General features: G+C 39.5%; 2 protein-coding genes and 1 pseudogene across 2 annotated transcripts; all 3 read left to right on the top strand.

Annotated features, from left to right (window-relative positions):
• Positions 1 to 3,470: 3,470 nt before the first annotated feature.
• LOC136174404 (olfactory receptor 52P1-like) lies at positions 3,471 to 10,175 on the top strand. Its single transcript, XM_065944572.1, has 2 exons — positions 3,471 to 4,065; positions 9,778 to 10,175. The coding sequence occupies exons 1-2, from the start codon at positions 3,471 to 3,473 to the stop codon at positions 10,173 to 10,175; spliced, it is 993 nt and encodes a 330-aa protein (XP_065800644.1).
• On the top strand, positions 8,389 to 9,324 carry LOC136174507 (endogenous retrovirus group K member 7 Env polyprotein-like; the record flags this gene model as incomplete). The annotated part of the gene is made up of 1 exon (XM_065944688.1): positions 8,389 to 9,324. A coding segment is annotated over one exon (936 nt), but the record flags the coding sequence as incomplete, so codon positions are not given.
• Positions 10,176 to 11,624: 1,449 nt separating the features above from the next.
• LOC136175882 (olfactory receptor 52N2-like) lies at positions 11,625 to 21,716 on the top strand (annotated as a pseudogene).
• Positions 21,717 to 22,032: the final 316 nt, after the last annotated feature.

Raw genomic sequence — 22,032 nt, forward strand, 5'->3', positions numbered from 1 at the left:
TCCTATTGAACACCTTTACCAGCTTGCTTCATCATGCACAGGTTTAAAAAAAAAAAAAAAAAAGGCAAGTGTCTAACAAAGCCAATCACTGTGCAACTATCTAACAGTGGCCAGTCTGGGGACATGTGCAGTAAATCCTCTATAACAGTCTAGTCTCAGGAAAAAATAAACAAGGCAGAATGAATCTGGGATAAACAGGGAGATGAAAAAGAAAGCATATCCATCCTGGGATCCTTGGAAAATGGAGCTGCTTTGGAAACAGGGATCCAGGTCAGATAACAATAGCACTTGTACCTTCAGTGCTTTAAAATGTTAGGTGCCCTTAGATAAATAGTCTCATCTCTGAGAGGTGGAGAATTATAAAGAAAACAAAACAAAAATAGAGAAAGAATTCCAAGGATACAGACTATAAATACTCTTTCCCTCACTCTTTAACAAAAACCTCTAGCTTCAACTCTATAATCTGACCTGATCATCTGGAAAAGAAAAGTTTGGATCTTCAGTTTCCTAGGAAACACAGATGTTCCCTAGATGGCTTTGGCCATAAACACAGTGCAATTCACCTAACTCCCAAGTGTGACTGTGAGACGGCTTTCATCAGTATAACAGCCTCTGAGCTCAGTATTCAGATAGCTGAAGGTGGGAGACTAGTAATGTTCTTTCCATCTTCCGAGGATATTTGTACAATGTTATGCCTTCTCTTCTCTGCTGTCCTGGAGTTATGTGAGTTTGGGCTAGGGAAAGATTCTAGGAAAGATGTTTCTTAGCCCTCAAGAAAAATCTTTCTGTGCAGATTGTGATGGAAAATTTGCTTCACAAAAGGGAAAATGAGACTTAGAGGTATGGAAAGGGGATTTTGCTAAATAACAACTCTGTGTAATCTAATTTGGAATTTGTTCAGCAGATTTCCTAAAATGGGAGTTTTCATTTGGCATTAAGCCCTCTAGTTGGAAAGGGGAGCTGAGTGGGGGAGCCTTCAACAGAGCAAGTAGCAAGTGATGTATTAGGCAAACCAGAGAAATGGGAGGCATTATGAAGTAAATTCAAGACATTTGCTAAGAACTAATTACTCACTAAGCACTTGAGAGGAATGTGTGTGTAGTGACACTTTACAGAGATCAACAACAGTATATTGGGCAGGGTGATCAGCAGAACCTTATTGATGCCATTGACTTCTTTCATGTTTCAATGGTCTTGCAGTTGCCAGAGCTATCCCGATTTAGCTGTCCTCTTACACAGACAGAGTGACAGGCTTTGATTTGTGCTGCAGTTTCAGGCATGGAAAGTTTTCTCCAACCTACCTTTCACCAAATGGTGATGTTGGAACTTTTATATAACCGAGGGCATTGGCTTTAATGTCACAATCAGAATTGAATTAGAAATTTTGTCAGAAGGCCAGGTTCAAACTGAAGTGTGAGTAAGAATGGTCCCAAATATTTATCAATATCATAAAATATTTTATGTAAGAGATGGTGTGGGATGAGGGTTTATTCCTGTGAGCTGGATGAGATGATAGTGGGAGAGAGTGATATGATAAGAGGACATGTCATATGAAAGTGGTGTTATGCATAAAGATAGGGATTCCTTAGAAGGAAACTACAGGAACTTCAGGTCATGTTCACTTGCATCAATCCCATTATGAGCCAATCTAGTCAGGTGATCTGAGTAATACGTGATAAGTCCAACTTCGACAGGAAAAAAGTCATAAGACGTGAAGCCAGTGACTTAAGAAGTAGGAAGGAAACTCAGAGGACCGTCCTCAAATTAAGCGTCTGGGCTAAGGGTGAGTGAATTTGTGAGAGCCTGAAAGCCATAGGGATGTCTGGCGCATAAACTAAGTGGTTCGGGAGGTGCTGTGAGCAGAGGTTTTCTGCTTTCACAATCTGACTCCTGCCCTGCTATCCATGTTGAGAACTTCACACTAGCTCAGTGAACAAATCTGTGTCATAAAAGAAAGAGCTGAGGACATATACTATAGCTGAGATCAGACTGGGAAGCTGTTTTCCAGTTTCCAAATGATTGTCATTTTACTGTACAGGTCATACGGAAAACAGTAATAAGCGATATGTATTTTGTCAGTAGGTTTACCCTCTAATTCTTATTGTATAAATATTCAAAATAAGATTGCTGCTGCTGCTGCTAAGTCTCTTCAGTCATGTCTGACTCTGTGCGACCCCATAGATGGCAGCCCACCAGGCTCCCTCGTCCCTGGGATTCTCCAGGCAAGAATACTGGAGTGGGTTGCCATTTCCTTCTCCAGTGCATGAAAGTGAAAAGTGAACATGAAGTTGCTCAGGTGTGTCCGACTCTTAGTGACCCCATGGACTGCAGCCTACTAGGCTCCTCCGTCCATGAGATTTTCCAGGCAAGAGTACTGGAGTGGAGTGCCATTGCCTTTCCCACAAGATAAGATTAGATTCTAATAAATAGTAGGTTAAGGAAATTGTGTTAGGATATGAGGTTACTGACCTATTAATATTAAAGCAATGGTAATAGCAATGACATTGTTTAGTGAACACCTTCTATGAGCCACACACTGTGCAAGGTGGTGTTCTTTACATTTCAACATCCTTACAAAGTATTATTGCCATATTGCAAATCAGAAATGGAAATCTGGTCTTAGAGGAAAATTGGCTTGTCCAAGGCAATACTATCAGTAAGAGATTTGTTCCCAGTTATATGGGCCCCAAGCTCTTTGTGTGTGTGTGTGTGTGTGTGTGTGTGTGTGTGTGTGTGTGAGCATACCTTTCAGCTTTAAAAATTCTAAGATTCTGTATCTCTAAAATATTCCTACCTCTTTTAAAAATTTTGAGATAGCAAAAAAAAAAAAATCTAGAATATACTGTCACTTGAAAATTTGGTGGAGAGCTAGAGAGTTCAAAGCACATAAATAATGTTCACATTTTTGGAACAGTAAAAACTTTTTACTTCAGTGAGTTTTAATTTAAGAATGAAAAGATCCTAAGTTAAATATATCAGAACATTAGATCTTTGCTGTCTCTGCCCCCTGATATAAGTTCATTGGACAATATGTCCAACAATACTCTACATAAATATCTAATGGAATAAGCCATATTTATCCATCTTCTTCAGAGGTCATGTAGTTTATTGGTCTTGACCTATTGATAGAATAGGGCTTGTCACCAACATACTCTCCTCTTAATCCCTATGTTTATGAGAACAAACAACAACAGTTGATCTTACACATTTGGGCTATCTGGTATCTCTTAAATTCATCCACATTGTAAGGAAGGATATTCTGTGAAGTCCAAAATAAAAAAGTTACTTCCCTGATTTTTCTTATCTTGTGACTACACACAGGTAGCATCTGGTCTACTAAGGAATAGGAGAGTTTACTTCTCTTCTATTCTGTTAAATAGAAATGTGGAGTAAGAAAGAGAAATGTGAGTCCGTTCTGTGTTGTTTCCTTAGGTGATGTCATACTGTGTGAGGGTTTCTGACCCAAGAAGATGCCCAGTCGTCTTGGCCAGACCATGGAGTCTCCTAACCATACTTCCCTGGACTCTTCTGTTTTCGTACTCATGGGCATCCCGGGTCTGGAGCAGTTCCACCTGTGGCTGTCACTCCCTGTGTGCCTCCTGGGCACAGCCACAGTTGTGGGTAACATAACCATCCTGGCGGTCATTGCCACTGAGCCGGCCCTGCACAAGCCTATGTACTTGTTCCTGTGTATGCTTTCAACTGTAGACTTGGCTGCCTCTTTCTCCACAGTTCCCAAGCTCCTGGCCATCCTCTGGTGTGGAGCCGGACACATATCTGCCTCTGCATGCCTGGCGCAGATGTTCTTCATTCATGCTTTCTGCATGATGGAATCCACTGTGTTGCTGGCCATGGCCTTTGATCGTTACGTGGCCATTTGCCACCCGCTCCGCTATACCACTATCCTCACTGACACCATCATTGCCCGCATTGGGGTGGTAGCTATGATGCGAGGTTCCATTCTCATGCTCCCATGCCCCTTCCTCATTCAGCGCTTGAGCTTCTGCCAAAGCCATGTGATCCCACACACCTACTGCGAGCACATGGCTGTAGTGAAGCTAGCCTGCGGGGAGCGGCTTGAAAGAGCTGACTCTGGGAGCCGCCTTGATTATCGAGGGTTCCTTCAAGGACATAGCTCTCTGTCCCGCCACCCCTCTGAATTTCCTATCCAAAGATAAACACAACACTAGTAAGCCTTGAATGCACACAGGACGCAGACAGACAGCCTTTTTACGATTACCCCTAATCTAAATCAGGATGCCATTCCTGTGCTCTGACGCCTAGTGAGAGTTCTAATTATTGTTATCTTAAGATGATGTACATGGGGAAGAATTTTCTTTGTGATGTCTCCTTCTTGGTTTAAGTATAAATGAAGCTTAGAGAAATAAAGGAGCATCGTTGACTGCAGCGATCCTCTCGACCCCATCTGTCCTGTCTCTTTATTTCTTAGCCTAAAGGAACGCGTCGTGTTGCTCGCTGAAATCTCCCGGCTGGTCCGGCAAGTGGCGCCCAAGCGTGTGGCTCGTCGAAAGTTCCTCTTGGCCGCTACCCGTTGGAAATTGTGCAGTAAGTAAGTAAAAGGATATTTGCTTGAATATTGTGGGGTAGGAAGGTTTATTGTCGAGAGTATAAACTATGGGGCAAGATCATAGTCGTCAGTTGTTTGTGCATATGTTACAGATAATGTTGAAGCATCGGGGAATGCAGGTTACTAAAACAAAATTGCAGACTTTTCTTAGTTTTGTTGAGGAAGTATGTCCCTGGTTTCCACAGGAAGGGACTATGAGTTTAGAGATATGGAAAAAGATAGGGAAACAGATTCAAACATATTATACTCTCCATGGACCTAATAAGGTTCCTGTGGAGACATTTTCATTATGGTCTTTAATAAGAGACTGCCTTGATTTTGAACATGAGGAAGGGAGTAAATTAAAAAACATGCTCTCACCTGAAGATCCAATTTATGCTACTCCTAAAGTTTATGCTACTCCTGAAGGGAAAAGACCCACAAACTTTGAATTAGAATTTGCCAAACCTTTGAAGGAAAATGAGGGAATGTTGACTCCAAAGGATGAGGAAAGTTTAGAGGAACAGGCGGCTGCTTACCATAAGGATGATCATTGGGAATTACTTGTAACTGATGATTCAAATGTGCAGGCAGCAGCTGCCCCTCCGACAAAGAGTCTGGAGGCACTCATGCAGCAATTATTAATAACAATAAAGGAAGACACTGGGCAAAAGATTGTAAATCAAAGGTAAATGAAACTATGAAAGTCATGGGAGCGTTACAACCTGGCTTACCTTCCCCCATGGCTATTCCAAGAAATGCTCATATAATAATCATAGACCTAAAGGATTGTTTTTATACTATTCCCTTAGCACCTCAAGACTGTCCTCGATTTGCCTTTAGCGTTCCATCTGTTAATTTCTCTCAACCAATGCGCCGCTATCAATGGAAAGTTTTGCCTCAAGGTATGGCTAATAGTCCGACTTTATGTCAAAAATTTGTTGCAGCAGCATTAGAAGAGACTCGAGTAAAATACTCTGATGTTTACATTTTGCATTACATGGATGATATACTGCTGGCACATTTTGATGAAAAACATCTGTTAGTAGCTTATGCCTTCATGGAACCAACTTTGAAGGCTGCAGGGCTTATAATAGCCAAAGAAAAGGTGCAAACTTTTCCTCCTTATTCCTATCTTGGTTTTCGTTTAGAAAGGGAGACATTTGGAGTTCAGCCCATTGCTTTGCGAAGAGATAATCTGAAAACACTTAATGATTTTCAAAAGTTGCTCGGAGACATTAATTGGATTAGGCCCTATTTACACCTTGCAACATATGAATTAAAGCCTCTTTTTGATGTCTTAAAGGGAGATAATAATCCTACCTCCCCAGGCAGCCTTACAGAAGCTGGGGAACGAGCTCTTCAGAAAGTGGAAACTGCCTTATCACAGCAGCATTCCAGTTACTGTGACTATGAAAGGCCTTGGGGACTTTATATCCTTGCCTCAGAACATTCACCTACAGGTGTCCTGTTTCAAGATAACCCTCTAAGGTGGATTTACTTGCCAGTTTCTCCTTTACGGGTGTTAAGTCCTTATCATGTTCTTGTAGCTAAAGTAATAGCCAAAGGCAGACAGAAATCGGTTAATTATTTAGGGAGGGATCCCCACTTTATTTGTATTCCTTTTTCAACTGAACAACAGTTATGGCTTTCTCAATTTTCTAATGATTGGGCAATTGCGCTTGCACAGTATGCAGGGGAGATTAAACAACATTATCCTGCTAATAAATTGTTACAATTTGCACAGCTGCATCAGTTTATTTTTCCAAAAGTCGTGCAGCAATGCCCTTTGGAAAAGGGGATAACTGTCTTTACTGATAGATCTTCCAATGGCATGGCCAGTTTGGTGATTGAAAATGAATCTTATTATTGTCAAACCTCATATTCATCAGCTCAAGAAGTAGAGCTTTTTGCAGTACTCCAGGCTCTGCAACGTGTTCCTCAAAGTTTTAATTTATACTCTGACAGTCATTATGTTGTCAGAGCTCTCTCAGTCATTGAAACAGTACCCCTCATTGGAGCTGCAAAGCCCTCTATTCAAACCTTGTTTTTGAAAATTCAGAATCTCATTCGAGCCCGAACTCATCCTTGCTTTTTTGGGCACATACGTGCTCACACTGCCCTTCCTGGACCTTTAATGGCCGGGAATGCTCTGGCGGATGAAGTCACCCGTATGGTATGTTATTCTTCCTTAACCCCTATCTCTGCGGCACAGGCCTCTCATGCAATACACCATCAGAATAGCAATTCTTTACGGCTGCAATTTGGAATTTCTCGAGAGGCAGCTCGTCAAATTGTAAAAACTTGTCCTACCTGCCCGCAGTTTTTTGTTCTTCCCACTTATGGAGTCAATCCTCGGGGTTTACTCCCCAATGATTTGTGGCAAATGGATGTTACACATATTTCTGATTTTGGAAAATTAAAATATGTGCACGTTACTGTTGATACCTTTTCTGGTTTCCTCATGGCCACACTTCAACCTGGAGAGGCTAGTAAGCATTGTATTCAGCATTGCTTACGGAGCTTTTCTGCTATGGGCCTACTTAAATGCATCAAAACAGACAATGGCCCTGGATATACTGGTCGCAATTTTCAAGCCTTCTGTGCCCAGTTACAAATTGTGCATAAGACTGGTATTCCATATAATCCGCAGGGCCAAGGAATTGTTGAGCGAGCACATAAAACCCTTCAGCACCAATTAAAAAAATTAAAAAGGGGGAGTTTGTATACTATTACTCCTAACAATCTCCTCAGCCATGCCTTATTCATTTTGAATTTTCTAAGTCTTGACCGGGATGGCAAATCAGCAGCTCAACGTTTTTGGCACTATGACAATAAAAAAGCTCGGCCATTAGTCAGGTGGAAAGACCCGCTGGAAGGCAGATGGCATGGGCCGGATCCAGTTCTAACATGGGGGAGAGGTCATGTTTGTGTTTTCCCGCAGAATGCCGAAGCGCCGCGCTGGCTCCCGGAAAGGCTGGTACGCACAGCGGAGGAGATCACTGGTGGAGCGAATGAGACAGCTCACAATCCAGGAGACAGCCCCGCTGCCGACAGCTCAGCAGATACAGGCACTGTTACAGATGGCATGTGAGAATGCTCCAAACCCTTCCCCCGCCTCTCCTACTAGTATATTAATTTCTTTATTACTCCTTTTAAACCAGATAAGTTCCATGAACGCTGATGTCTTCTGGGCATATGTTCCTGATCCCCCTCTTTTGCAGCCTGTCGGATGGGAAATGAGTTCTGTTCCTGTGTATGTGAATGACACAGTACTTTTGGGGGGGTTTTCTGATAAACATATTTTTCCGCAGAATGCCAACATTTCTTATACTGGATCCTCTTCACAATTACCAATGTGCTTTTTCCGAAATCATAATGTTTCAGGTTGTCTCACTGTTACAGATGTTGGATATTCTGATTACAGCACTGGCTGGAGTGTGGATATTCCTGGTGTGACCAAGCTCACAGGGCATGCACAGCGACGCAACGGAACGGGACCCCAGGATATCCCATTCTGTGGCCTGGGGCAAAAAGGGAAACATATAGCGGTGCCATGGAAACTCTGCCGGAATGAGACTGCTACGGTGTGTTCTATTCCTAACAGCACACACTCACTGTGAGACTGGTCGCCAGACTCAGAGAGAAACCCCGGAAAGGAAAGTAACAGACAGTTTGCAGTGAGAATTTGGAATCTTGGTGGCACCCTTGTTTATCAAACTGAGGTCTGGAAGTTGCTGGCCGCTTTTGAAACAAGCGGATCCTTCCTGCAGACTGGAGAAAAGGTTAAAGGTGGACTTTTTTAGAATGCAACCTGGAGATATCCTCGGACTTGTGTACCTTATCCATTTATGATTATTGCTGGTTCTGTAAATCTTACTAAGAAAAATAGTCAATATTATATTCATTGTTTTAATTGTACCCTAACCAATTGCATTCGAGGAATAAGAAATAATTCTGGAGTCTTAATAGTTAAACAACCACCTTTTGTTATGTTGCCTGTAAATCTTACTGAGCCCTGGTATGAAGAATCTGGGCTTGAACTATGGGAAAGAGTGCATACAGTCCTTGCTAGGCCACGAAGGGGGATAGGATTAATAATTCTGGGAGTAGTAACTCTTATAACTTTGATTGCTTCTGCTGTTACTGCTTCTGTATCTTTAGCTCAATCTGTGCATGCTGCTAATATTGTAGATGATTTGGCAAAGAACACTTCAAAAGCCTTAGGAGTTCAAGAAGATATGGATAGAAAATTAGAAGATAGGCTAAATGCGCTTTATGATGCAGTAAGATTTTTGGGAGGAGAAGTGCAAGGGTTAAAGCTAAGAACAAAAATTAGATGTCATGCTAACTATCGTTGGATTTGTGTTACACCAAAAATTTATAATAATACTGAGACCCCTTGGAATAAGATAAAATTACATTTAGATGGTATTTGGTATAATGAAAACATTTCCTTGGATCTATTACAACTTCATCAGGAAATTCTTGATATAGAAAATGCTCCTCGGGCTAGTATGGATTTGGCAAAAAATGCTGAAGAGTTTGTTAACAGTTTGTTTTCCAATTTTCCTTCGATTACCTCACTTTGGCATCTTTTTTCAGGGGTCATGGCTGTGCTCCTAGTGTTTGCGCTTTCTGTGTGCATTGCTCCTTGTATCATAAAGAAATTCATTACAGAGTTGTGGGACATCAAGGCTGTCCTACACAGTAATTACTTACGCCAAAAGAATCAGGCGTGCCCTTTTACTAAATAAAAGAGGGGGAGCTGCGGGGAGCGGCTTGAAAGAGCTGACTCTGGGAGCCGCCTTGATTATCGAGGGTTCCTTCAAGGACATAGCTCTCTGTCCCGCCACCCCTCTGAATTTCCTATCCAAAGATAAACACAACACTAGTAAGCCTTGAATGCACACAGGACGCAGACAGACAGCCTTTTTACGATTACCCCTAATCTAAATCAGGATGCCATTCCTGTGCTCTGACGCCTAGTGAGAGTTCTAATTATTGTTATCTTAAGATGATGTACATGGGGAAGAATTTTCTTTGTGATGTCTCCTTCTTGGTTTAAGTATAAATGAAGCTTAGAGAAATAAAGGAGCATCGTTGACTGCAGCGATCCTCTCGACCCCATCTGTCCTGTCTCTTTATTTCTTAGCCTAAAGGAACGCGTCGTGTTGCTCGCTGAAATCTCCCGGCTGGTCCGGCACTAGCCTGTGGAGACACCAGGCCTAATCGTGTTTATGGGCTGACGGCAGCACTTCTGGTCATTGGCGTGGACTTGTTTTGCATTGGTCTTTTCTATTCCCTCATTGCACGAGCTGTCCTTCGCCTCTCATCTCATGAAGCTCGGTCCAAGGCCCTAGGGACCTGTGGTTCTCATGTCTGTGTCATCCTAATTTCTTATACACCTGCCCTCTTCTCTTTTTTTACCCATCGCTTTGGCCACCATGTTCCACTCCACATTCACATTCTTTTGGCCAATGTGTATCTGCTCTTTCCACCTGCTCTTAACCCTATGGTATATGGAGTTAAGACCAAAGAAATTCGGGAAAGAGTTGTCAGGGTGTTTCAAAAGGGGCAGGGAACTGGACTTAAGGCATTGGAGTGACCTAGGAGTATAGCAGGGACTTAGTCCATACGGTAGTAATATTTTCAAGATTAAACTGTCATTAGTGTTTGATACTTGGACAGAGTTTTAACAAGGTTTTTTTGGGTTACAGTATTTTCTAGACCATTCTAAAGCATAAGAAATCACAGGGAAGGTCAAGTTCACTTGTGTGAACAAGGTTCATCATTGTTAATTTTCATCCAAGGAAGTATAACATGGGGAGATTCTTCTGAACTTGGTTAGAGGAGTTCCGGCATAATCATCGGAAATTTCCTCACTACCTGGCCCTCTCCCAATTCTGCAGGCATGGGTTTCTAGACTCACATTTTAGGCAGGTATATTACCCTCAGAAAGATCAAATAATAGGACACTATACCATTAAAGAAATTAGAGCTACCAGGGACTTATGCACTTTTGCATTAATGCTATATTTCTCCATTAGAACTTAAAGGAAGGAACGGAAAAATGACTGACCAATACTCTCAGGTTTAGCAAGTGGCAGATCAATGGCTTGAAACATAGACTCCTAAAACAGTTAGACTTTCATGGATGAGGGCACAGCATAGGTAAGGAAGAGCTGTTTCTAAACTTGGAATATTCATCTCACAGATAAATTTCTGACTGTAGTCTCTAGGGATCCAACCTAAGTCCAAGTGACCTGGAAATCATTCTGGGACAAAGGTTTCTAAATATTATTATGCATTCATACAATTAAGAGGTCCTTCCAGAGATCATTGACTTGTATCTAATAACCTAGAAGTCACTTGCTCTAACTAGTTGGGATAGGAAGACCTAGCCATTCGTTCATACATTTATGTAGAAGGAAAAAAGCCCCAAGTTGATTTTAATCTTTCCGTCTTAGCTAACACAATGTAGTGGAAAGTTCTTAATTGCATCTTTGAAACTGGGCTTGGAAATTGTTACTGTACAACCTAAGTCTTCTGCTTTTCAAAAAGAATGGCTTCAGACAATTGGCCTGACACATTTAGCTGACAAATTAATTTTTAATTGTGAATTTATTGATAGTATTCATTGTCTGCTTGTCATCCTCTCAGTTCACCATCTCACACTGTTAGGTGGAAGAGACACAAAATTCCCTGTTGTAATTGACAGATTTTCCCACACCAGTCTCAAGGGCAAAAAATTAAGATGAGCTTTTAAAGGTTCCATTCCCATGAATATGAATAATCCTGATACTTCACATAGATGGGAATAAGCATTTTGTAAATATTAGAAGTCAATAAAATATGCCAAACACTATTTTTCAAAGGAAAGGTAATCACTACACTGTTCTGTAGGAAGATTGCCATTGCATGGAGTGACACTGATTTTAAATTTTTTTTTTTAATTATAGTCCTCAAATGGAAATTTTCTTAACAGATTTTTAAGAATTGTATACAATTCTTAACAGCATGGTTCCTCAACTAAATTTCTATTTTATCCTTCAAAATGACCGTCATACTAGCGCACAAGCCCTACAACACCAACTCTGAGCAATTCTGTGCTCTGTGTCGTGTGTTGCTGTACTCCCAGTATGGAGCACTTCTGAAGAAAGTATAAGGATGGGCAGATTTCAAGTACCATTTGCTCACAATTTCAGATTTTAACTGGTATCTCATTGCATAACTATGCTTATTACATGGTTTATAGCAATAAATTTTTTATCGTACCAAATCTGTTATATACCTCCTGCTCCTCATGGCTTCCATATTCCATTAATTTCTATTCCATAAAGAAAAATGAAAGTATTAGAAGTAAACTGGACGTCCCTGGTGGCTCAGATGGTAAAGAATCTGCCTGCCATGCAGGAGACCTGGGTTCGATCTCTGAGTAGAGAAAAGCCCCTGGAGAAGGGCATGGCAATGCACTCCAGTATTCCTGCCTGAAGAATTCCATGGACAGAGGAGTCTGGCAGGCTACTGTCCATGGGGGTGCAAAGAATTGGACACGATTGAATGACTAACACTATCTCACTATCACTATAGAAGCAAAGTATCTCAAATTCCAATCTTTTGACATGTACAGTCGTTATTTTCTCATATTATTGTATTTGTTTATTACTAATTTCTTTTTCTGATCAAGCAAAGTTCTCAAAATATGCTCATGGGAACTCAGACCATCACTCACTTTTTCTATTTCTTGTGTTCACAATGCGTTTGAACTTACTGACTTTTACATCTAATAGCAGAGATCCTGTGACTTTTCTTTTCTATGCATATTTTGATAAATATTTTTGGAACTAATCATTTCTGCTTTCTTGCTTCTGATCTCTTCCCCCCAGTATAATCTGGTTTCAACTGCAGGTGAAAGTTTCCAGTGAAGTGTGGGTCATCAAAGTCAGCAGTATCTTGTCTAATTGGAATAATTTTCAACAAGTTGTATTATTGACCAACGTACTTCTCCACCATCTGTCTGCTATTGACTTCCTTGATACTGCACTCTCTGATCTTTTCTTCCAAGTAAACAATGTTTTCCTTCATGTTCTGAAAAAAAATTATATTAGATCAAAAAGAAAACCTCAATGAGGTCCACAGGAAAAATAATAAAATATATTTCAAAACTGAGTGCAATAAGACTAGAGATTTTTTGAAATGTCCATACTGTTGACCCGAAACAAATAGACTGACAGATATTTTTCCAGTACAGATACGTCTATTTGCAATCACCAGGGAATTGCAATCTGGGCTCTGAAATCCTGCTGAGACATGTGCATATCTGGTGTTGTGAGGCAAACAGAAGTAACGCCATGGCAGGCAGCTTAGATTAGGAGTAACACTGACCGCTGTTTGCCAATTAGAACCAATTAGCTTTCACTTAACACTGACTGCTGTTTGCCAATTAGGAAATTAGGAACCGGGCGGAAGCACCCGGGAAAGTCCCACCCGCGCGGAAGTTTTGACCAATGAAATTGCTTTGCAAACTTGTAACCAATCCGCTTAAACCAACTACCAATGGCGTGTGCTCACCCTATAAATTTGTGTAACAGTTTGGGCTCGGGGCTCTCTGACCTGCACCACTGCGTTGGATGTGGCAGAGGGCCCTGGCTCGAGTCAGCAATAAACTTCCCCTTTTTGTCAGTTGCATTGTCTTGGAGGCCTTCTCTCTTCCTGCTCGGGGATTCCCATATTGGGCATAACAGTGTATCAAGGAAAGAACTTTTTTGTAGCAGGAGAAAAAAGTTGGGAGGGCCATTGTGAACCAAGACTTCATGGTTTTTTACTGGCTAAATCCTTGCCTGAAAGAATAAAGGTCTTTCTTCCTGTTGGACTCTAGTCTCACCTTAAGGTGTGAAATCGTCCCTTTCTGATCTCCCACCTCTACTTAATTGAAATTTGTTTGTTATTTTTTAACAAAATCTTTGGTTATTAAGCAACTCCAAATTTGAATGTCCATCCCCATGATATTTTGTGCAGAATACCAAGTAAATTTCATGTGATCTCACCTTCCACATGAGTTCTCCCTATAATTCAAGTCTCAATAGCATCAGGTTGCAGGAAAGAAAAATATGAATGGGAAACTGGAAGAGTGACCTTGAAACATAGATCTACAGAAACCAATGGTCTGGGGCTAGATGACTGAAACTGCTGTTTACACTTGTGAAAGAAATTTAATAACTGTGATTTAACTCTGAACAAAATGTACTGTGCATTCTTATCTTTCACTAAAGATCTCTGTTTTCTCAATGATATCTTAAAGATGAAACAGAGAGTGTTTACCATGAGGTCAATAATATAATAAATTGTAAGCCTCTGCTTGTCTTCTCCAACACCACAGTTCAAAAGCATCAAATCTTCAGCACTCAGCTTTCTTTATAGTCCAACTCTCACATCCATACATGACTACTGGAAAAACCATAGACTTGACTAAATGGAACTCTGTTGGCAATGTAATGCCTCTGCATTTTAATGTGCTGTCTAGGTTGGTTATAACTTTCCTTCCAAGGAGTAAGTGTCTTTTTATTTCATGGCTGCAGTCACCATCTGCAGTGATTTTGGAGCCCCCAAAAATAAAGTCAGCCACTGTTTCCACTGTTTCTCCATCTATTTGCCATGAAGTGATGGGACCAGATGCCATCATCTTTGTTTTCTGAATGTTGAGTTTTAATCCAACTTTTTCACTCTCCTCTTTCACTTTCATCAAGAGGTTCCTTAGTTCTTCTTCACTTTCTGCCATAAGGGTGATGTCATCTCCATATCTGAGGTTACTGATACTTCTCCCAGCAATCTTGATTCCAGCTTGTGCTTCCTCCAGCCCAGCATTTCTCATAATGTACTCTGCATATAAGTTAAATAAGCAGGGTAACAATATACAGCCTTGATATACTCCTTTCCCTATTTGGAACCAGTCTGTTGTTCCATGTCCAGTTCTAACTGTTGCTTCCTGACCTGCATACAGATTTCTCCAGAGGCAGGTCAGGTGGTCTGGTATGCCCATCTTTTTCAGAATTTTCCACAGTTTATTGTGATCCACACAGTCAAAGGCTTTGGCATAGTCAATAAAGCAGAAATAGATGTTTTTCTGAAATTCTCTTGCTTTTTTGATGATCCAGAAGATGCTGACAATTTGATCTCTGGTTCCTCTGCCTTTTCTAAATCCAGCTTGAACATCTGGAGGTTCATGGTTCGTGTACTGCTGAAGCCTTGCTTGAAGAATTTTGAGCATTACTTTGCTAGCATGTGAGATGAGTGCAATTGTGCAGTAGTTTGAGCATTCTTTTGCATTGCTTTTCTTTGGGATTAGAATGAAAACTGACCTTTTCCAGTTCTGTAGCCACTGCTGAGTTTTCCAAATTTCCTGGCAGATTGAGTGCAGCATTTTCACAGCATAATCTTTTAGGATTTGAAATAGCTCAAGTTGAATTCCATCACCTCCACTAGCTTTGTTCATAGTGATGTTTCCTAAGACCCACTTGACTTCACATTCCAGGATGCCTGACTCTAGGTGAGTGATCAGACCATATTGATCTGGGTCGTGAAGATCTTTTTTGTATAGTTCTTCTGTGTATTCTTGCCACCACTTCTTAATATCTTCTGCTTCTGTTAGGTCCATGCTATGTCTGTGCTTTATTGAGCCTATCTTTGCATGAAACGTTCCCTTGGTATCTCTAATTTTCTTGAAGAGATCTTTGTTCCTCCATCCATATCTAAGTACAAGGATAAGAGTGAAAGAAACATATATATGAGTGTTCCATGTTTGCTGAAAAACACTCAAAATAGACAAATCTAACTCTGGCTAGACATTAATAAAAAGGGAAAACAATACCACCACAGACAATCATTATATTGAGCCTACAATAATATCCTGATAAAGGAGAGACAAGATATAGCATGTAGGACAATGAAAAGATTATTCTGGGTATATAAAATGTTTAATACTAGATAAAAAAGACTATAGTTTTCAAAAATGGGAATAATTTTATATAATCTATGAAAATGGAAGGAAAAAAATCATAGGACAGAGATACAATGGATGGCCAGATTAGACAGAGAGATAATAAAGTAATGGGATAGTAACAAAAATGATAAATGAGAATAAGAAAGTTAAATTAGGAAAGCAAAAAAAAAGGAAATATTAAAATCTATGCTTTTGAATTAGTGATTGTTAGAAATTAGGAATTAGAAAATACTATAAGTTGTTATAGAAGACAGTAGATAAATATAATGAGGTGACAATGCTGAGTGAAGATAAAGGACAGAGAATGAAGAATAAAATAAGTATTCCTGGGGATAATAAAGCAGTGATCAGAATTACTGAACACAAACAATATTCAAAACCATAAAGAAACGGATCTAAAGTTAATATGGATGCACACACGAAAGTTCAAAGAGTGCAGCACACACAAACAAAAAGAACTTCAAGAGATTACAGTAGACAGTTTAAAAATATTAGCACTACAATAATGATTAAAAACAAAATCCAGTTCAGATTCAGGCAGGGAATAGGTTACATGTAAAGAAAACAAAACAGAAAATAGGTATGGTAAAAGAGAAATGAGAAGAGGGAAGTGGAATAAAGAGAGAGAGAAGGGAAAGGAAATAAATGGGGGGAGACAGAATGAAAAAAAAATGCAGATGTATTTTTGCAACTATTATGCAATTATTCTTATGCAATAATAATAATTATGATTGTGCAATTATTATGTACTATCTTGCAACTCCTAGTTTCAGAAGAGAGTGAGCACAGTTCTGAGCTTTAAAAATTACAGTGATTGTATTTAAAATTATCCATATTTTTTTGTGAAGCATTATTTGGATCATTTTCATCCCTAAGTAATATTGTGACTTGTGAATATACAGCAATTATTTATTGTACTCTTGAAGACTTTTTTGGTAAACTCCTATGAATAATACTCCTATGAACATTCTTGTATATGTCTTTTGGAGCAAATATTTGTGCATTTCTTTGATTTACAACCGAAAAGTGGGATTTCTGGATCATGTGGTATTTTTAGCTTAGCTTTTGGTATCAACTATATTCCAAGGTGGTTGCACTAGTTTAAACTCTCATCGGCAGTATGAGAATTCTTGTCACTTTTTATTCTTTCCAGCACTTGATATTGTCAGAACTGTGGTATTTCATTAGCAGAGACATCATTTTACTGACAAAGTTTCATATTGATAAAGCGATGGTTCTTCCAGGAGTCATGTACAAAGGTGAGAGTTGGACCATAAGGAAAGCTGAGAGCTGAAGAATTGATCCTTTCTGACCGTGATGCTGGAGAAGACTCTTGAGAGTCCCTTGAACAGCAAAGAGAGCAAACCAGTCAATCCTAAAGGAAATCAAACCCGAATAGTCATTGGAAGGACTGATGTTGAAGCTGAAGCTCTAATACTTTGGTCACCTGATACAAAGAACCAACTCACTGGGAAAGACCCTGATGCTGGGAAAGATTGAGGGCAGGAGGACCAGCGGGTGACAGTGGATGAGATGGCTGGATGGCATCATCAACTGAATGGGTATGAACTTGAGCAAACTCCAGGAGATAGTGAAGGACAGGGAAGCCTGGCATGCTTCAGTCCACGGAGTCACAAAGACATGGACACACCTGGCTGAGCAACAACAATAGGATCTTAATTTGCATTTTCCTGGTGATGATGAGAATGGAATACACTTTCCTAAATTCTTGGTTATTGAATACTTTTTTTCGAGGAGGCAGGTGGAAGCTGCAACTTTTGTCCATTTCACTTTAGAATATTGTTTTCATATGGTGTATAGGATTCCTTTATGTATTTTGGAAACCTTCTCTCAGTTACATATGTTGCCATATATTTTCTTCTAACTGGTGACTTCCACTTTTAATGAGTTAAAATATTGTTATTATTGTTTATTCAATATTTTTGAGAAAACTTTGAGCCCCATACATACTGTGTGCATAAAGCTATGACAAAAATTATAAGGCTGGAATTGAAGCACTCTGGGAATTCATATATAATTATAGTTTATACATCAGTGAATACTAGACACAGTTCATATGTCTTACCAAAGAAAAAATGTTAAAATTAGATGGTAATTATTGAGGTTCCCCCTCTGCGTCATTTTCAAATATTTTCTAAAGGTAGACTTAGTTTCAACAAAGCTAAAATTACCTCCTCTCTCATTAGAGACCTAAAGAGCATCTACCTGGGAATCTCTAAATAAATGTTTTCCCTTTGCTTGGAAAATCTCCAGAGAAGCTACTAACCAATGCAGTAGAGTCATTCTGAACAAGATCAGTCATGAATAAGGATTTTAAAACATTTGGCATCAGGCTGAGTTTGAGTGATTCAGAAGAAAAGCCAAGTGATACACAGACATTACTAAAGAGGAGGGATTTGAATCACAGGGTGGTTGAATAAGGAAGACTAAATTATCTTACTTTTAGTCTTCTGAAACCAATGGGATTTGCCAACTGCCATGAAGAAAAAGTAGAAATGGGGGGAAAATTAAATGTAGGCCAGGCATGAGAGAAAGAAGATTGTGTGATGTTGATATGACAAGGACCAAAGATGGTGTTACAAACAAGCATATTTCTGTTCAATAATAGAAAAATTTCTCTGTTCTCCAAAGGCAGAGGAATCTTCCTTAGGAAATGGTAAGACTTTCACCAAAGTATGTCTTATATAGCACAGGGAATTCTAGTCATCATGTTGCAATAAAGTTTAATGCTGTACAACCTGTAAATATACTGAATCACTCTGCTATATACCTGAAACCAATATAGAGGTTTGAGAGATGGCTAGGCATGGCTTTCAGAGAAGGCAATGGCAACGCACTCCAGTACTCTTGCCTGGAAAATCCCATGGACGGAGGAGCCTGGTAGGCTGCAGTCCATGGGGTCGCAAAGAGTCAGGCACGACTGAGCGACTTCACTTTCACTTTTCACTTTCATGCATTGGAGAAGGAAATGGTAACCCACTCCAGTGTTCTTGCCTGGAGAATCCCAGGGACGGGGAAGCCTGGTGGACTGCCGTCTATGGGGTCGCACAGAGTCGGACACGACTGAAGTGACCTAGCAGCAGCAGCAGCAGCAGCAGGCATGGCTTTGCTTCTATTTATTTTAAGAGCCAAATAATGGTAGTAATACTAAACATAATTGTGATAGTCTTATATATTTTGTTGAAACTGTCCCAGCCTGTGGTCAAAATCTCCATGGTTTTTCTTAGTGCTAAAAGAATTTACAGTTGAGAAAATTGCTTTAAAATTTTCAGTTCTAATCCTTTTTTCTTTCTAGAAAAATTTGCTTTTATCCTGTTTTATATATTGATATTATTTATATAGCATTACTTAAAAAATTTTCCACCAGTTAAAGTAATGGTTAAAAAAAAGCACTAGTAGACAACTCTAGGTTAAATCTCATGGAGAGAGAGAGTGATCGAGAAAGAGTACAATCAAGATCAGAATTTTGGAAAAGTATGTGATATGGGGAAGATTACAATATAACAGAAAATAGATAAAATATTTTAAATGATAAAAATATACAGTATAAAATACAATATAATCAAGGTGGTTATCAAAAGAGACTAAAGAAGAATATTTAAAAATATAAATGTAGAATTTTCTCAAAAAGAAGGTTCCTGAAGTCTTTTGATATTAACCAAAAAAACTTTATCTGTGTCCCAGAGTACAGAAGAAAACTGGAACTCTAACTTTCCCAAGTTATGCTTTTGAACTGTGGTGTTGGAGAAGACTCTTGAGAGTCCCTTGGACTGCAAGATCAAACCAGTCCATCTTAAAGGAAATCAGTCCTGAATATTCACTGGAAGGACTGATGCTGAAGCTGAAACTCCAGTACTTTGGCCACCTAATGTGAAGAATTGATTCATTTGAAAAGACCTGGATGCTGGGAAAGACTGAAGGCAGGAAGAGAAGGGGACGACAGAGGATAAGATGGTTGGATGGCATCACCAACACAATGGACATGAGTTTGAGCAAGCTACAGGAGTTGGTGAAGGACAGGGAAGCCTGGCATGTTGCAGTCCATGGGGTTGCAATGAGTCAGACATAACTGAGTGACTGAACTGAACTTATTCAAAACACAACTTTATTCATAAATATTATGTCCTATCCAATATAATGTTTCATAGCTATTTGGGGGCTAAAGCTAACACACAAAAAAGACATGAGCATATGATTACTTACACATATATATTCCCTGCTTACCTACACATACATTCAAGAGAATAAATAGAAAGCATGAGAGTTAGAGTTTAACAAGCCCATTAGTTAAATATAAACTAAAATCTTTTATCAACAAGAAACATTTAGAGATATAATAGAAATGTCTATGGCTGTGCTTTTTAAGCTGTAAATCTTTGTAGCTTTTTGGCCTGTCAAACATTTTGTCCATGATTATTCTGACTTCGAATATCAAGAATTATAGAGAAATCATGCTCAGCTTGGAAAACATGTGCAATAATTAGGTGCTTTCAAAATTTGATTATAATCCAGTGGACACAACAGAAAAGACTTCTTGGAAGAAGAGAAATTATATGACTTAAGAGAATCAGTTTTATTCAAACTGAGTCCATCATTTGGAAATTGGTAGATGAGACAAAAGCAAGGACTACTGAATGACCTAGAAATATGAATAGATACTTATAGAAAGAGTTGAGAGGATAAAGCCAAGCAAGACCAGGTCTTTGTTACTATATTTGCACTGTTTGAATTCTTTTTATTTGGTAGCAAACTCAAGACTCTTCAGTAGGATCAAATAGCACAGTCAGGGTACAAAAAGATGATTTATCCTCTAAACATACTTTATATTGTGCAAATACTTATCCATCTTTTGACTCTGACTGAAAAACTACTACCTTCTTTTATTGGACATATTTATTGGTATCAAAAGTAACATACTTTGCAGTTGACCATTGTGCATGGAATCAAAAGCTCCAGCCTGAAACCAAGATACTTCATCTTCAATGGGATTCCTTGACTGGAACCTGCACACATCTGGATCTCAATGTCATTCTGACTCATGTACATCATTGCTGTCATAGGGAACTGTGGGCTTATCTATCTTATCTGTCATGAGGAAGCCCTTCATTGGCCCATGTATTACTTCCTAGCCTTCCTGCCCCTTACAGATGCTAGTGGGTGCACTACATTTGTTCCCAATATATTGTGTTTCTTTTGGCTCAGTCTCAGAGAGATTGCCTTTAATGCCTGACTTGTGCAGATGTTTTTCTTCCACATGATGACAGGCATGGAATCTGGCATGCTCATGCTTATGTCTCTGTATCGCTTTGTGACCATTTGCTACTCTCTATGTTATTCTTCCCTGGTAGGTCAGATAGTAAAGAATTTGCCTGCAATGTGGGAGACCCGGGTTCGATCTCTGGGTGAGGAAGATCCCCTGGAAAAGGAAATGGCAACCCACTCCAGTATTCTTGCCTGGAAAATCCCATGGACAGAGGAGCCTGGCAGGCTACAGTCCATGTGGTCACAAAGAGTCAGACATGACTGAGTGACTAACACACACACATGATATTCTTCCATCCTCACCGACACCATAATTACCAAAGCTGGCCTTGTCACCTTGACTCGAAGTGTGTTGCTTATGATACCATTCACTTTCCTGATAAAGTGTCTTCCCTACTGCAAAGGCAACCTCATTCAACACACTTGTTGTTGAATGCTCATAAACTTGTTGTGAGCATATGTCTCTGGCCACACTATCCTGTGGCAACATCAAGAATAATGCCATTTATGGTCTCATACTTGCCATGGTGATCAGAGAGTTTGATATTTTCTGCATTTTCATGTCTTACACTATACTTGTCTGTGTTGTAGGAAATCTATCTTCTGCAGATGCTCGTCACAAAGACTTCAGCACCTGTATATCACACACACGTGCTATTGTCGTCATCTATGTCCCAGCCTTCTTCACTCATCACTTTGGGGGGGCACAGCATACTTCACCATATCCACATTTTAATAGCCAAGCTCTATTTGCTGCTGCCTCCCACCTTGAATCCAATTGTCTATTGAGTGAAGACCAAGCAGATCTGTGAAGAAGTGATCAAACTGTTTTTCATAGAGAAAGACATTTTGAATGTAAGATAAATCTAATACATAAAATCTGGATTTAGCATAATTATAAAGAAATATATAGAAAGGAAGAGAAAAAACATAAAACTCAATAACCATGAGGTCAAGAGAAAATACCTGTCAATATTCTTTTATAAGATTTATGAAACAATCCCAAAATTTGTAATCTGAGGACTCTAATTTGATAGAAAAAAAAAATTGACAAGAAACTATTGTATTCCTAGGGAGTTTAACTTTAGCTAGACCTTGTGGAATGGGTGCACAGAATGAAATAGTAGAATATACAACTTGTAGTAAACGCTTGATGATGAATGCACCTTGATCCAAACAC

This window comes from Muntiacus reevesi, chromosome 9 (genome assembly GCF_963930625.1).
Source record: "Muntiacus reevesi chromosome 9, mMunRee1.1, whole genome shotgun sequence".
NCBI classification, from domain to species: domain Eukaryota; kingdom Metazoa; phylum Chordata; class Mammalia; order Artiodactyla; family Cervidae; genus Muntiacus; species Muntiacus reevesi.

Excerpts from the sequence above, each read along its gene's own strand:
- LOC136174404 (XM_065944572.1), top strand. The coding sequence starts at position 3,471 with ATGCCCAGTCGTCTTGGCCAGACCATGGAGTCTCCTAACCATACTTCC. Across the intron at positions 4,066-9,777 it reads GGCTGTAGTGAAGCTAGCCT|CCTGTGGAGACACCAGGCCT; the intron begins GCGGGGAGCGGC and ends GTCCGGCACTAG.